The 17,640-nt window shown below is 39.5% G+C and overlaps 1 protein-coding gene across 2 annotated transcripts in view; it reads right to left on the bottom strand.

Annotated features, from left to right (window-relative positions):
• The window catches only part of gabrg2 (gamma-aminobutyric acid type A receptor subunit gamma2), a 43,563-nt gene extending 43,142 nt beyond the window's left edge, over positions 1-421 (bottom strand). For both annotated transcript variants that reach the window (XM_041051222.1, XM_041051224.1), the window contains exon 1: positions 306-421. In XM_041051222.1, the coding sequence (XP_040907156.1) occupies positions 306-421 (116 nt within the window). The remainder of the gene's footprint in view (positions 1-305) is intronic.
• Between the last annotated feature and the right edge of the window lie 17,219 nt (positions 422-17,640).

Genomic DNA, 17,640 nt, shown 5'->3' with positions numbered 1-17,640 from the left:
GGCCATCTGTGGCCATCTAAAATAATAATAATAATAATAATAATAATAATAATAATACATTTCCACGTCAAACCACAATTATACGTGTGATGCATACACATCATGTCTTGGTTTTCTACTAAAACTAGACCCCCCTCAACCACCTATTCGTTTAGGATCCCTCTAATAACAGGGTTGAGTTGGCATTGAATGGGAGGCACAGCAAAAATAAAAAAGATGTGTTGTTAGAATAAGAAACACGCTACCGAACAGAGCCGGCACAGAACCATGATTTAGAGAGGAAATATTACGCGTTAATATCTTACCTTGTAGGGAGATTAACGACAATAAACACCCAGAGAAACAGCTTCAGGGGGAGGGAAGGCTTCGCCATTGCTGTCGAGCATTTGGAGGCTAAATTGGGTGAAGCCATCATCACCATCTTCGTTTCCTCTTTTTAGCAGATGGACGTGTCCGTCTATTTACTGTGTTTCCTCTCTACGATACATTACGCACGTTAGCAGTAGCGGGTCTGCAACTCTAGACCCGAGGCGGACGTGCGGTGGAGTGAAATCAGCCCAAACAAAATCGATGCGAGTCGAAAGCTTGATTTCGTATCGCTCGTTTTTCTGTGTGTCTGTTGCTGAATCGACAGCCTAGCGGGGCCCTAAAAAACTGCCACAGACGGCGAAGCCCCCCCTCTCGTAATAAGCTACTCCAATATCGAGCAGCTGAGAAAACCAGTGGAGCCTCGGTCTGAATGCAGATTAACACTGGGGTCAGAGAGGAACTGATGCACGTTGCTGCAGCACGGATCAACACATGCGTGGTTTCATCAAGCGGAAGCAGAGCTCCATAGAATAGAGGGGAAAAGCCTTAGCTTGCTGCTACAGGGGGGGAAAAAATGGTGGTTTTTATTTTTCACTGCTAGCATACGACTGGCGTATACCACGTGATGGCTGTTAATACAAAACATTTTTAACATTTTAATAAAATATGATAAAATTATGTTTAAAAATTGTGACAGTACAATTGCGAACTGGTGTGAGTGTAAAACTTGCCGCCTTTGGCAGTTACTACCACGGTTATGTACAGGCGCTCACAAAATCTTATCTGAAGTGACAACCTGGGGTCACTAACAGGCTAAAAAAAACATTTGATCCACTATCAGGGACCGCAATGAGTGTGAAGACTCAAAGTTTAAATCCTGCGTCCTTGGCGCTTTTCCTACCCAAAGAAAGTTTTTCTAAGCAAGTACAAAAATCAGATGGACGTGTGTGTGTGTGTGTGTGTGTGTGTGTGTGTGTGTGTGTGTGTGTGTGTGTAGATATGTGTTTGTGTGTGTGTACCTTGATGTCCTACAGATCTATTTGGAATCCTATAAATGAGCGGCAGCATAAGTCCAGTCAAGTCACGCTTTCAGCACCTTGGACAGCTCTATTAGTTGCATCTGCATTACAAACCACCAATCAGCACCAAGGACAGCTCCTGTCAGTTGGTTGCTGCGTAAATCTGATGAATACTGGCTCTCAAGGCCCAGTCGATTTAACAGTAAATAAATAAATAGACACTGTCATCCCTAAAATTGAGGCCAGAAATCTGATTAGTTTACTTTGCTGTTTACTTGGTACATTAATTGAGTGCTTGATTGAATGAGGTTAAGTAGGAATGCAATCCATGCAAGAGGATATATTTATATTAAGGTAACAGACACTCATTCTTTTATGATATATGTAGTATTCCAAGTCTTCTGGCACATTTTTAAAACCATTCCAAGGAGAGTATCCTGAGGTTTTCATTGTCCTTTGTGGGGTGCTTTATTACCCATTTCAATATCCTTACATAAGTATGCTAATGCTCCTGCTTTAGTGGTTGTAACTTCTTTCCAAGGACTCCTTGAGGGGATGTTTGAGAAAAAATATGTGTTCATAATCTAAAATATAAAATGGCAGCCTGTCCCACACTGTCTTATAAATTGCTTTGATACTGCTGTTACACTTCACAATATTTCTCCCTCTCTCGGTCTGCCTCTCTCTCTATCTGTTTGGACACATGGACACATACATTGCTTGGATGGCAAGTCTCACATCTCTTTAAATGTAATTTAATGAGAGCAAATACATAAATATGAATAAAACACAGAAATGCACACAAAATCTGTTCTTGGGCTGTGTTTGTAACATGGATGACGTCAGCAAAGTAGGTCACGTGTCCTCAGCAGCATTGTTCTGTTTTGACGGACACAAGAACACTTTAACATCTGCCAAGTTTTCCTTTTCTAAGTGTGTATATGCTTAAGATTTCTTTCACCTAAGCTGCATTTCTCTTACAAAATATTATTATTTTCATAGGAAAATGCAAAGACTGGTTGATTTCATGTATATCAACACAGTGGGGTACAATATTGTAGCATTTTTCTTCATCCTAACTTGACTTCTAGTATTTAAAAAAATATTTTTTTTGTCCCTATCCAGAAAGAAAGTGAATTGATCTATTTTAAAATGAAACCCTTCCAGGCTTAAAACTGAGTGAAAGGAAGTACCAATGAGAGTGGCAGGTGCAGTCGAAAAAAGCAGGTGCTTGCAGAGTTGTCGTCTTGTCATGGTGCATTAGCCCAAATTCCCCTCTGAACATTTATTCCACAGGCATACAGGCAAGTGAACACGCTGCACTATCGCTTTTACAGTTCCACAAGGCTTCAGCCATGGTAAACTGTTCATATGTTTGTAGCCTTATAAACTCATTCACTTGGAATGATAACCATCCACTGTCTGGTTCCAGTTTTTAGTTATTGAAATCTGACTGTGGCAATCAAAGCTGATTGCAGCTGGTCTCACCTAAGTGTGACATGCATGGAAGATGAGGTGTGTCTGATTTGAAAACACCATCGTGTGTTTATTTGCGGCAAGTGAAGCTCGGCGTAGGTTAATCATCTTAAGGAAATTGACAGATGCTTCATCAGCTGTGCAGCCCTCCTCAGAGAGTAAACCATCAACCTCTCCTGAATTATTGAGAGGGAGTCTCTTTTAATATTTAAAATCTACTCTTTGCAATGCAATGACATTCTCTGGCCATACTGTACTTCAAGCTTTTCACAAGCCAAATAAGGCACGCATGACAGTAATTTAGGTCACGTTTTGATTCTCTCTTAGGGTTGTAATATAATGTAATAACATGACTATAATGCTTGCAAACAACAAGAATATTTGCTTTGCTGTTTTATGATTTTGGTGCATTTAAAACACTTCTGTTGTGAGCTGAGTTAACAGTGGAGGAGAGTAATCTTCATTGTCCTCACAAGCTGTTTTTCCGTTTTCCGTTACTGTAAAAAATATTCTACCGATCTACAGCTTTGGAAATGGGAATTTAGGCCTTGCTCATCAGATACTGTAAATTATACTGGTCTCAGCACACACACACACACACACACACACAAAGCCATATCATGCAGTCCCCAGGGCCGGATATCTCTCTCTGAACCAGTAGCCGAGTCACCACAACTGTCAGAGAGTCTGGCCAAGCAGGTCATGACCTAAAAGTAAGCAACAGAGATTCTGGTTAGAAGAAGGAGGTATTGATTTAGCTGATGGACAAGGTAATTTAGATAAATGCTAATATACACAATGGCCTCTAAATTGTAACAGTTAATTAACTCAGGTGGATGCAGTTATATAGAGAGAGATATTCACAGTTGCTTGATAATTAGAGACATGAATGAAAAGGGTGTAGGGATAAAAGGGTGGACGGTTATTTTGTTGTTTGCACAACATGGGACAAGATGTTTACTTTTAATCTGTGTGGCTTATATTGAACATTTATTCTGATTATACAAGGCAGCCAGTTAATAGCCCTGGCAGATTTTCCCTCTGTTTCTCTTTTCAGTTCTCTCTTTCAGTCACACAAACACACTCACAAACAGAGAGAGAGCGAGAGAGTGAAAGAGAGAGATGTCAGGTTAGATCCACTTGGTTCAATAGTCACAGCAGAAATTGTAGCCAAATTGGCGCATCCCCATATCATGGGTGCACCTGGGCTCTCATGCACTGACCTAACTCCAGAAACCTATTCAACTGTTTGTTTAGAACATTATGAAAATGCATGCAGGTAGTTACTTTTACTGACGTGAAGCTACAGCTCCTATAAGCCCCCTGGTTTAGACATGAAATGAGTATAATACACATGTATTATACAAGCCTGATCCAAATATTTATAGTTACCAAAACCAAGTGTCTGACTGTAGTGCCACAGCAAAAATATATGAAACGCATAAAGTATTTGACAAAATAGCACAATACAAATATCAGCAGTCTGTTACAAAGCATCCAGGGTTTTCATTTCTGTAATCAAACAGACTGGGAACATTGTGGGCAGTGACAGTACTGGCATGTGAAAGCTTAGTTTAGTGACATGTCTGCATAAAACATTTTAATAATGATTTCATCTTTCACGGCGCCCATTCTCTCTGCAGACAGAGTGACGTGCGTGAGTCTGGCTGTGATGATATGTTGTGTCATCTTTAGATAAGAACTGGGGGAGGTATAGTCTTCTATAATGGCATCATTGAACACACAGATGCCCAATTCCACTATCATTCCAGTTTTACAGCCCACACATATGCTGTCACAGCCCCACTCGGTTAGCATCAAGCTGTGGGAGCAGAATGATCTACTGTAAGCACTATTGGATATGAGAAACAGTCTGGCATTCAGACCAAAGTGATGTAACATCAGAAGCAAAAATCCCAAAACAGCAGAAGACAACAAATTCTGAAACTTCTTTGGAGGAAGATGGAGCTGTGATTTTGCTACAACAATGACAAAAAAGGAAAATTAAAGTGCAATGAAACTTAAAAAGACAGACCCCATATAAAGCCAGGAGGTCTGTTTATTAAACTTAAAAGTAAATGTTTGAAACACATCCCTCCTTAGTTACACATACCTCTTGAGAGCTTTTGGAGGTGAACATGAGAAAGCACTCTCTGTGGTCTGGCATTGTTAAAACTTTTAAACCACATCTGAAATGCCACCAGACTGGATCCCACCTTGTTGAGAGGCAGTTGTCCTGAGTCCAACTGCCTCTCGCTTTTTATTTTCCTTGCCTGTTATATAGCGCAATTTTCGTGAAATTTTCCCGTTATTACACCCCATTTAGAAGTTGTTCCTTTATCTAACATCATGTCATGCTGTGTCATTTGGTGCTCTCTGCTGATTTAATGAGGCCCCCATTAAGAGTAACATCTCTGCGTCTCTTGATTTGCTGCAGTTTGCTTTTACCTTCATGCTGATAATGGTTTCTTTCATACTTTATACATTGTGTTATCTCGAAACACAGTCTGGTAATTAAAGAACAGACTAGTGGACTCTGTCATCTTGGTGTGGCCTTTTAAGATACATCATTTTGTGTCATTATCTACTCAGAAGAGTCTTTCTGCCTTTTGATGTTTACCATCTTAATACAAAAAATTTACTTTAGTCTTGGTTTGCAGGTGAATAACACCATGTTATCACCACAGAGGATAATACCTACCAATAGGCTTTGAACAAGATGCCAACAACTCTCTCACTGTGTGCCGGCAGCTGCAGAGGGTGTGAACTGTTTGAGATTTGTGGGCATTCAGATCTGTCAACCTGAAGGGGGCACAAACCGTCAAATCAATCACCTCTCAGGCATGGTGATACGCCTAACTGGGCTTTTACCCTCACGCTCTTTGCATTTAACCCAGCAAGCTATGTGGACTGTGTTTGGATTGTGGGTGGATCACACTTGAGATACTGGTCTTTAAAGAAAATTACTCTGTGAGTAAGCAGACGTGATGAACGATAGACATTTTAGACCAAGAGTAATGGGCAGTTAGGCAGGATGTATGGGTTAAACTGTTCTACTCACAATATGAACCTGTCTATGTCAGACACTTAAGCAGTAAAATATATGTTGTTCATAGAAATATGCATTTGTTGTTTATAATATTGTTTTTTGTATATGAAATAGAGTTGGCTTTTGATTCAGGAATCTAGCCGTTAAGTTGGCTGATCTATAATTCAAAGGTTTAGAAGCTGCTCTGAGAGGTTACTGAAATAATAAACGTCAAATTATTATAAATAAGTTGAAAGGGTCAGTTGGAGACTGGGTCTAAAACCTTGGCTTTTTAAATTTCATGTACAGTCATTGTTCACGCAATATGGGTATTTTAGTCTCATAATTCTAATTATTTACAACTAAACAATGTGTAGTACAATACCCAAATTATTTTTGCTCCTCTTCCAGTGTAGGCTGCTCCATCTGAATTTGACAAATGGCCTTGAAATCATGTGTGACTCGAAAAATCGCCACCACGGTTCATCAGCCAAGTGAAGAAATATAAATATCACCTTATTACATTTTAATTTTTGAACTTATTTTACTGAGTTGAAAGAAAGTTCAGAGAGGCAGCTTGTCTGGCTCTATCTAAACTGTTCTGATCCAATAAACCATCCTTTGTATGTGAATTGAACAAACCATAAGGATTATTTAGAAATTCAGTTTGCTGTAAGCCTGTAAATGTCAAGCTCAGGCATCTGCTTTCGATGAGCCTTGCATATTCTCCTGAACTGTGGCTTGTGAGGTCTCTGCCAGCATCTAACCTCTCCACTGTGATTAGGGGGAAATTTAGCTGGCTGATTTCATAGCCTCTTTATGTGGTATTTGGTCTGCTTGACGTTAAGCAGGTATAATCTCCATTCCCAAAGGTAGATCACAGGGAGTTTCTGCTTTCAGCTCTGGTATTATTTCTGAGGCTTTTATGTTCTCTTCAGGGTCACGGCTTTATCAAACACAAACCACAACTGAGCCAAAAGTCACTGATGCAGATACTACAGATTACATATGAGGGGAAAAAATGCCAAAAAGGGAAAGTGGTGCAAGTTTCAGGCAGCATGCTGCCAAGGAAGTTAAAACAGAGGGATAGTGAAATATGTGGAGTGTTGAACCCTTAGGAATTTGTCAACTTTTTTCTAAAGCTTCTTTGTGAGGGAGAAAGAATGAAGTGTGAGAAAGCTGCAACACAGAAATGCTTCCACACTAACACATATACACTGGGTTGCAGATGGCAAAATATGTGTCTGCTTTGGGATGTACTCACAGCACGATGCATTTTTTTTTTTTTTTATCAAAAGTAAATCTCCCTGTCATTACACAACAGTTGCCATCAAGATTAGCTGATCCCTGGCCAGAATGCTAATGCCCTTGAAATTCCAGCAGCGCTTTACGAGCTGTAGAGACCAACTTTATTGTGAAAAACAAATGCATTTCCTGCTGTGACCTTCATCACATCCTAATGTTTCCAAAATAAAGTTGCTCTCTGTAACACTCCACAGGCAGTGTTGCTGGTATTTTCACCTTTAAGGTGGCCTCTCTGTTTTCATTTCTTTTTTTTTCTTTTTTTTGTAGTTGAAGATGTGCCAGAGCCCCACTTTCTCATCTAAAGGACACTCATGCTCTGCCATCTTTCATTCATCACAGGTTTAGGTTTTCAAAACAGCTTCAAAACTTAGTCTTAGAATCAGTCCATTTTTTGTTGGAGATAAGTAGCTATAAAGACGCATGTTTACTTTGATCATAGGTGATGGAAGAAGCCTTAATGTAGCCTGATGCATTTGCCAGAAAGAGGACAGACCACTAACACGCATCACTAAATGGACAGACCACAGGGAACACTTCACCATCATGTCCACTATCAGCTGCTCTGGTCTCTGTGTTTTAATAGCCTTCAAAGCACCACACCGAAGCTAGAGCCATTTAATCCATTTACACTGGCAGCACTTCTACTTCTATACATTCAACATCCCTTCATATGCACAGGATGTCACCTAAGTCATTGAGAAAATGGCAGGGGAACTGATACTCCAGGCAAGTTTTTTATGTCTCATTTTGATAAAATTAAAAGAATTTCCTAATGGGGGCCAAAGGCAGAGCACCACTCTATCTTTAGTTATTCTTCAGCAATATGGTGCTATCATGGAATATGCCAGCTGGACTATAACTGTGGGAACAAGGTGTATGAATAATGTGGACAATATGATGACCTACATATCAAAATAAAATTTAAATCACTAATTTAATCTCATAAAAGACTATCTAACATTTACTATGAAATACTGAACCATTTACCCTGGATGGGCCAAGGAAAACATGATTATCACAGGGCAGGACAGTACATCACTTTCATTTTATGATGATATTTGAAAGGACAAGAGAAAAAAAAATCGAAACACAACAGTTTTATTTTTATGAATAGGGGATGTACATCACCTAATCAGTGCAGTACACCTTCACACACCTCTGTGGTTTTTAATGCCTTTGATTTAAATTTTGCTGCGTAGGAGAAGGCTTTATCCAAAGCTCATCACTCTTTTGTGTGTCTCCATCAGGACGTTTACTTAACATCCTGTTCAACCCAAGGCCATAGCACTCTGTCCCATTGTGTATACCAGGCACATTGTTTGCCCACAACAGCAGCTGATAATTTGCTCGGCCTTGTCCTCATGGTGGAGGGAGACTCCCATTTTGTCTCTGACTAAGAGGATACCAACAGCCTGGGATGACTGTAGAGTTCAGGGACATTCACTTTATGGAAACAAATTAAGGGTGACCTTCAGGGCTGGGTCATAATTTGCAGTAATGTGGGTTTCTCTATGGGCAACACCTTTCACATTCCACATAGTCATTGTTGATATAAAAAATACTGATTAGTACAGGAAGTACACAACATACTAGTGCCTCTGTAACCACATGTGTTTGTGTACCTTGACTTGAGATTTGGCTGTAAACCTGGTAAGTACAGGTTGTCTGCCTGTCTCTGTGTCTTTGATCCCTCTCCACTGAGCAGCAGGGAGTCAGTGGAAACTTATCCCTTTCTACTTCTCAGCTCAGCAGTCTTTTAAGGTTCTGGCGGGAGCCCCAGTACCAGCCCAGCTTGCTGTATGAACTCGGACAGCAAATATACAATATAACCTTGAGTTGCATGTCTCCACGAGTTCAAATCCTCTGACTCCTCACATAGAAATATCACCAGTAGAGTCGACAGAGCTAAAGTGCATTGCTGGGGTGATGTTTGGAGACACACCAAGGACAGGACTGTGATTTTTGAGACCTGAATAATAGAAAATCTTCCAGCAGCCACAGTTAGACTTGAAAAAACAGAAACACAGGGAGAGATAATAAAAAAAAGAAAAAGAAAGTTAGAGACAAGCTAGTAGGTACAGTAAGGGGAGGTGAAAATATGTAGGAAGTGCAAATAAACAAGAGCTGTTGTTGATAGATCCCCCTTGATAATAAGAGATCGCATCACAGCTTTCATACTGTGACTACACTGACACATCACAGAATTTACTGAGAGTGCTTTGTTTATAAAGCAGTCAAACGTATTCTGGATCAGTGGGAGTGTCTTCATGTCTGTTGCCTAACCCAGGGCCATTTGCTCTCACCTGGGGAACTGAAACATGCTTTGTGTCTAATTTAGGGAGGAAAATAAAGCGCCCTGGGCCGAAAGCAGGGCGTTTGGTTATGTAGGACTCAGCTTTGGGGGTGAAGTCGAGTTCACTGTTATACCCCTGGTTATGTTTTATTTTTACTGACTTGAGGTGATGAACTGTTGAATTTGTACAGCTTCTGAACTATTACATTAATTTGGCAATATTTCACTCTCCCTCATGGTTCTAAAGTTTGAGACTGTCTTAAAACATTCAAGCAGAACAACTATAGTCCATACCAGCACTACTCTGTGCAGATATACAAGCACTCTAGTACAACAAACTGAAACAGTCTTGTGTAAAATTCTGCTAAAATAGTTCCCTCAATTGATATTTCTTCCTTTTCCTTAATTTATATGTATTTAGCCATCAATATAAGGGATGGAGGATAAAAACATCCAGAAAATTGTATTATATAGAGCTGCAGTTGTGCAGTTGTCCAAGTTCTTACTCTTATGCTATGTTGCTATGCAGTAAATACTGAAAGAAATGTGCAAACCATCGAAACATGTTTTCATATAAATTACACTATTAAGTCATGCAATGTTAATTTCAACTGAGACTCAGGCATAGTATTTAAATGTGAAAGAAAATTCAGCACTCTAATAATCTTGGACAGTTCAATTAACATTAATGAACATGAGCAAAAGAACCCCAAAGCTAAAATTCAGACAACTATGCGATCACTGTCCTATTTCTGCAGCTGGTCTGCTGTCAAAGAATGGGCGACTGACTCTGCAGTCTGACTCTGTAGAATAACTCTTTGGTCCTTTACACAAAATGGGTTTTATTTCATAAAAAGTGCTAAGAGCTCTGAACCAAAGATTGTGCCTATAGCCCCCGAAAATAGCCTCGAGCACTGTCACACTATTCACAAAGGTGGCCCCGTCCATGGCAAATGGAACAGCTCCAGGAGGTGTCACTTGATGTCATCAGAGATTAGTCTTTCCTCTTTTGTGTGTGACTTCCAGAGAGTTTTTCATGTTTGCAGAGGGAGACTGAGTGAGCCAAGGTCATAGAGACATTGTGTATTCAGGAATGTTTTTAAAAGGTGCAAACACCGTCACAGTGTTCTGGGTTAGATTGTAATTGTATTTAAGTAGTTACACCTGACTGTAATGGCTTAGTTTTATAAAATGTGTGCATCTTGTAAACTTCTCCTAAACAGAAACTGTAGAAAGTGCAAGTTGCACTGTGGAAGAGGAGCAAGAGATTCCTTTAAGTTATGTTACAGTAAAACAGTTTCACTCTGGAAAGTCTTACAGGAACATTTCAGCCAAAAATTCTAATCATTATATTATAACAATCTTCTGGCCAAAGAAGGACAGGGTGGGCGAAGTGTGGTAGGGAGAGTAATTGATACTGAAATCATAATTTCTGTGGGATGTGCAAAAACCTTATCAAGCCACTGAACTGGACTGAACTCAAAACACGATACAGGAGTCCACTCCCGTTGATGTTCTACATTGAAAGTTGATGAGATTTAGTGTCCATTTATATTTTAAAGATTTTCAATTATGCAGTGCTCCCCTTTGATAGGCGTCATGTAAAGGTCAATTTGGGCTTCACACGGTGAAGGTTTGAGTAATTCATTTGCTGTGGCACAGTCATTTTTCTTACTTGCAGCAGAACGAATGAGAACTAATGTGGTCTGCCAGCAGTGTGTTGTAAATTCTGATTTGTGAGCTAGTGTGTTATATACTGTATGAGTTTCTAAATGATGCATTAGGCCATACTAACAAACTTTTTATTGAGTTGGAATTATGGTCCACAGAAGATGCACTTTTATGCTAACTCTTGTCATGTGACCAAAGTCCCATACGCAAGTCATGTAGTGTCAACTGCCCTGCTGAGATACAGTTGAAAACTCCAAGAAAGAAAAGTAAGTGGACCTTAAAACAAAAAATAAAACAGCAAAATTACAATATTAAAATGGATATGTGCAACATAGATAACTGATTTATCCTAAGTCACATCTTTTCACTCGATATTCAGTGTTTGTCTTTTCCACATAATATTCACAGAAGCTTCTGCCCATGTATTCAAATGAATGAAATATTTTGCTGATCTTATGAAGGCTAGTGTGTTGTTCTTTTCTGATATCCTATCTGATATCCAAGTCTATGAGAATCCTTGAGTTGCCCGAGTCATCTCTGACTGAAATCAGTGGTTATAGTTATCCAAGAAAGGTTGAATCGAGGGCGACTGGACTCGGATGTAGATTCTTGACATTTTACCTCTCATCCAGTTCTGAAGAACTGACGAGGCCTCTTGGATGAAAGGTGAACCATCAACAACAAGTCCAGTTGCCCTCAATTCAACTCTTCTTGGGTATCTCTGACTGAAGGAGTTTAACTCACTGTATTTTTCTTACTGCCAACACAGAAAGTCCCTGATTTTTTTTTTTTTTTTTTTTTTTTTTTTACAGTTGTTCTGAAAACTTGAAAAGTATTTTCCTGTAAGTTGTTGACATCTTTTGGGCATTTGGGATTTGTAAGCCTGTCTGGTTTCTTTCTCAATCTTCTTCCAAAAACAAATATGCTGACTTTGAGAACAGTACTTATTCTTCACAGTTGCCAGTGGTGTTACTTAGCGGAAGAATGGCATTGTATTGGGGAGCCTCCATGTATAACAGTGTATAACTGAGAAACTGCACTGCTGAAAAACAAGGCACAGTAAAGCCTGCTTTTGTAAAGAGATGGAATCACGTCCTCATCATCACTGCCACCATTGTTGTCATCCTTGTTGTCGTTTGTGCTTCATTATGCTTCATTTCGTCTCATCAACACAGTCTTGGTGACACCCACCTCATAGTGTTTATTGCACCGCTGAGATTATGATGATCATCATCTGATTCATACTTCATCCCAGGCCTTTCACTTTAACTGTCCCCCATCTCATACGGATGGGGCAGGGTGAATGAGCATTCAGGGGAATGGAAGTAGGATGTAGTTTTTCTAATGTGAGAACAATTACCTGGATGCATGATTTGATTTAGAGCACCAAGGCGACTGCATCCCGCAAGGTCTAATGGATTTAGCTAAGTAACTCCTTAATGTCTTTTCTGGAGAGCATTCAAAATCTCTATTGGATTTCCCACTCTCCTTCCTCCTGCTTTTTCATTGTCTCTAACGCTCCCTCCATCATTCCTCACCCTCTGTTTCTTTACCCCTTGTTCCACCCCTGCTTTCCTGGCTGCCCCTGTCTCCGCAGTCTGGTCTCATGGTGCCAGGTTGGTTGAATATGGAACTCGCTTGGACGGCTGCAAGGCAGTGTGGAAGTGTCACTAGAGAGGCAGAGAGAAAAGGGTATATGAGATAACGGCAGTCTCGCTATGCACTGTCAGTGGTATATCTGATGTTCTGTCAATCACATGCTAACCTACTGTGGATCCTTACTTGAGATTCAGTGCATAAAGTATTGTACCTTCAGGACTAGATTTTTTTTTCACTTCGACTTTGTTTCAGTTTGTTTACTTTGTTTGCATTCAATTTGGGTTTTTTCCCCTTTATATATAAGGAAATAATTTTGCTTATGCAATGGCTCAATTTAAAAGGTTGTGGACAGAAATGCGATCCGTCATTCTCGTTCCCAGTAAAGAGATAATGCATCTGTGGTGTTGTTGTTGAGGTTGAAAAAGTTAAACCACATGTGAGTAGAAAACGCAGCTATGTTTTAGCAGTGTGTGAATATTTCACTATAGGTCCCTATAGGACCATGAAATGGTAGGACCATGAAATCCTCCTTTTTTCTTTCAGAATTTAGTTTTTTTAGACACCAGTATGTGATTTTTGTTGATTGTATGAGGAGTTTTGATAACACCTTTTGGATCATTTTTTTGCCAACTGGAACACACTTTTGGTGTTTGTACTCGCTATTCTCAAGACTGTCCTTCTGCTTCTAACCATGCATCAAAACACTGGGAAAAAATAATGGCAGGCAAACCGAGCAAGAGAGGTGTAGAATGTTATGAATTGGATGCTTTCATGACCGTTTAGGGGATAAGGGTAATGTTTAAAGGGGGAATAATTTTGAATAAACAGTAGTGAAATTTGTATGTGCTCCTTGGTAAGAAGATTAAAATGTTTTTTTCTTTCACTCTTTCTGTAAAAGAAAACATTAGCACAATATTAATTTAAGATTAGGCTAGCTTTCTGTTAAATAGTTTTGAGCTGGCATGGATGAGTAAAAGTTTACAGTTTTGGAGAAACATGAAGCAATTCTGCTTCAATTGATCATAAAAGTAATCCCAGCTCTCACACTTTGTCATCACTTTTTTTCTTTTGCATCTTTCATTCTCAGAAAATAAATAGTAAGTTCTTAATTGATTTCCATGATGAAAAAACTCAGACAGTTTGAAAGCAAGAACACTGAAAAGGTTGGGTTCAGTGGCCTTTATACCCCATAAACAGCTGAATCTGTCACCTTCAATGGAAGTAAATTGGCACTTTGAATTAATAAAAATCAGTTTATGTTGACACACACGCATCTGTTTAGACGTTTGGCTGCTCAGCATATTCATGGAACACTGTTTGCTTTGTTTACCTAATTGAATTTCAGGCACAGGGAACATTTCATCTCAGAACAAAATACCAACTTATGAAAAATTCAAATAGAAGAATTTTATGAGTTTGGCTACAAGACATAATTTGGAACAGAAAAGGCAGTTCAGGGCTGGAGGCTTGTGCAGAAATAAGGGCAGGGAGACAGATTTTTCCGTGGTCAGGTTTGGAATGCAACAATGATTTATTTAGTGCTAAAAAATCAAGATCACGCACGTGGCCCATCTCAGAATGAATAATAGCTGGCACCCAAGCACCTCACAGCCTGACTGTGCATGTGTCTGTGCAATGTGTTGATAATGTAGTAAAAAATGAGACTTCACATCACCTCAAAATTTCCACCTGTAACAAATAATCTGCCTCTTGTTCATTGTGATTTTGACTTCATGAAAAAAAAAAATATACAAATGAGATCTGTGATGAAATGCATGTTCCCCGACAAGATGAGTTTTCGTGTGTGTAGTTAAGCCATCAAGCACAAGTAAAGGTTTAACAGAACTGGAGCAACTTATGTCAGTCAGTATCAAATATATAACACATTTTAAAAAATGATGTAGCTCTAGAGAAATTTAAACTCAGTACTTGGACAGAGTGTAGTGTCATAGCTGCAGGTTAACGCCGTCATTCCAGGTAGTGAAGTTTGATATTTACAATTCAAGTAACGATAAGGAAGCTGCTTCCTCTTGATCTACTGTGCCCTATATTGTACCTCATTTGTACGTCACTTTAATGTAAGTACTACACGCTTTACAACAGCATTGCGGGTTTGTCTGAAATAATTAGTCTCTGATGTGGACAGTTGTCCTTATAGTGGAATCACTGCAATAGCTTAATATCCCACAGTACATGAGGAAAAGAAAGGCTGTGTTTGGTTGTTTGCCTTCATTCCATCTGTTGCTTGTTGTTTGAGAATCCTAAACACCCAGATGCAGGTACCTTTTTCCACTAAGTGTGTTCACCTGTGTTTGAATCAAAGTCATTGCATCATACAGTACATCCTGTTCAAAGCTGGATTGCCAACCAAAAAGAAAAAACAAAACAAAACAAAACAAAAAAAACATATAAACCAAAATGGGGACATAGTCCTGCAATAGCATAATCTGGAGGCTTTCTCTCTCTAGAGGGGGTCAGGAATTAAAATTGAGATTTAAGGACTTTATTTTTTCAGTTCATATTATGCTTACACGGTGCATATTCCTAATAAATTTCTGCTTAATTGAGATACAAAATAAAACTTTCTAACTTATTCATGCGCAATACGGAGAGAGTAAGAGAAATGGTAATGTCAATAGGGGCACATAACTTATTTTTTGCCTTGGGCTGACTAGAGAGATAATCCAGCCCTGATCCCATTAGGGTCTTCTTTTTCACAACCTGTCGACATTAACTATCTACATTAAGTCCTATATGCCCAGGCCTGGAGTGATCTCACAGTTCCTGACAAAAATGTCAGGGCCTCATTAGCCGGCCAGGGTTGTTGTATATAAACCAGGACCTCCAGTGTTGTGAAATATTGGATTGCCATATAGAAAGTGAAATTAAAAAAACTAAAACTGGCTCAGAGTTACATGGAACAGTAGACAAGGATGTGGACCTGTAGACCAAAAAAGAAAAACCCCTTCTGGATCCAGCATATAAAAACTCTGTTACAGTTTTTAGACACACAGGAGGCCAATGAAATCAAATGAATAGATTCAGTGTGACAGTGAACAGAATCACAAGCCCTCTATTATTGTTTGTTATGTGATAATGGACAACTACTGAATGCAACACACATTGTGTGTGACAGAGAGATACAACTCTCTCTTTGTGTCTGGGTTCATCCCAATATCCTGCTTTCTCCCTCTCTCCCTTTCTCTCTCTTTCCACTTCTCCCTGTGCCACTCAACCTGCCTTCAAGACAGACAAAATGTCAGAACCTCCCAAGTGAGAGGAGACATTTCATGGTTTTGAACAGCTCTTTCACCGCCCCACTCCACATGTACCTTTCCTCCAGCCAAGTGAATCGGACTTGAGCACCAAAGTAGGGGCAAAAGAGAGAGAGAGAGAAAGAGACATATATACTGTGGGTAGACAAAGAGAGAGAGAGGAAAGACAAAAAGACATACTGTCTAGCCGCTATCAAAGGACCCTGTTAAGAACCTTGTCCAGTTTTGTGTATCTCTGCTTAGTAAATGCTTCTCAGATGTGAAGAAAAAAGTTGCATGTATTTTATATGCAACTTGGAATGTGATTGTGTAGTTGGTAGGGCTGTTGCAACAGACAGACTGAAACCAACCAAATATTGCAACACCTCCCCCTGCTGGATCTACTGCAGTGAGATGAGCAGATGAATAATGGAGGCGCTCTCTATCTCTCCCAATCTCACTCTCTCACTCTCTCAGTCCCTTACTCTCTTACATTCCTAAGCTTTCTCTTTTCTCTTACTTGAATATTTCTTTTTTTTCTCCAAGGCTTTTTCTCTGCATTCTATCTATCTATCTATCCCGCTCCCTCTTGTTTCCATGGTGGGCGGGGTCAAAATGCCAGATGACACAATGTGAAACAATAAGGTGTGGAAGAAGAGGGAAAATACATTGCCTGAGGGTGGAACAAATGTCAACAATAACAAATTACATCAGTATTATTGGTGTGTGTGTGTGTGTGTGTGTGTATTTGTGTGTGTGGGTTACGCACTGTCTGTGTATGAGGTATGTGGGTCCATGTGCAGTATATATGGTGTGCATGCAAAGAGCTCAGTTTGATATGGGTCCTGTTTCTCTTCTTTCCAACACATGACAGAGAAAGAACACAGTAATTTAAAATCACGCAGCTCTTCAGTGTTTGAGAAGAAAGTCTGTAGGATTTTTATGAGAGAGAGAGCCTCAGGCATACCCTCATGTAATATGAAATTGTTGCCCAAAAACAATAGTGCTACATCTGTATTTGATAAAAGGAAGACATGTTCCTCCAGTCTTTTCCTCTATGGCCCACTGTATCTTGAAATCTCTGAATCTCTGAACCACTTCACACCATTTAAATTGCATGCCATTTGAAAATGGTCCTGTCAAAGCCCTGACAATTGTGCTTTCATGCAGTTGTGACCAGTCGTGGCAGCAGACTGTGGGTAGCTAAGGAGGAGCATAATGAAATAAAATACATTTTGCATTCAGTAGCTTTCACTACACAGCAATCACATTCAGAGCAGCGGGGCCATCATTGGACAATGCACACTGGACAGGACACTGAGCCGACACAGAGATATATAATTACAGTTCACATGAATGGTAACATAATTTGACAGTTTGTGTCTGAGTCTTATGTCTTTCTCCCAAACCTAACCATATCTGCTAACAGTTAGCTTGTACACATTATTTATACAATTATCATACATATATATATATAAATTGACCCTTTTAGATTCACTTTTAATACATAAGTTAAAATAAAAAAATAAATATTCAAATATTCAACGAGATTCACGTCAAGTTGAGTCTTTAGGCAGTCAAGTGTCAAGCAAGTCAAATCTTACTGCAGTCGAGGCTGAGCCTCACGTTTATATGGTTTGAAGCACAAGTTTGAAATATACAGGTCTGGTTATATGTTTCATATGT

The sequence above is a fragment of the Toxotes jaculatrix genome, chromosome 12 (genome assembly GCF_017976425.1).
Source record: "Toxotes jaculatrix isolate fToxJac2 chromosome 12, fToxJac2.pri, whole genome shotgun sequence".
In the NCBI taxonomy this organism is placed as follows: domain Eukaryota; kingdom Metazoa; phylum Chordata; class Actinopteri; family Toxotidae; genus Toxotes; species Toxotes jaculatrix.
The sequence above is the reverse complement of the archived record's forward strand: the minus strand, read 5'-3'. Positions and strand labels throughout refer to the sequence as shown.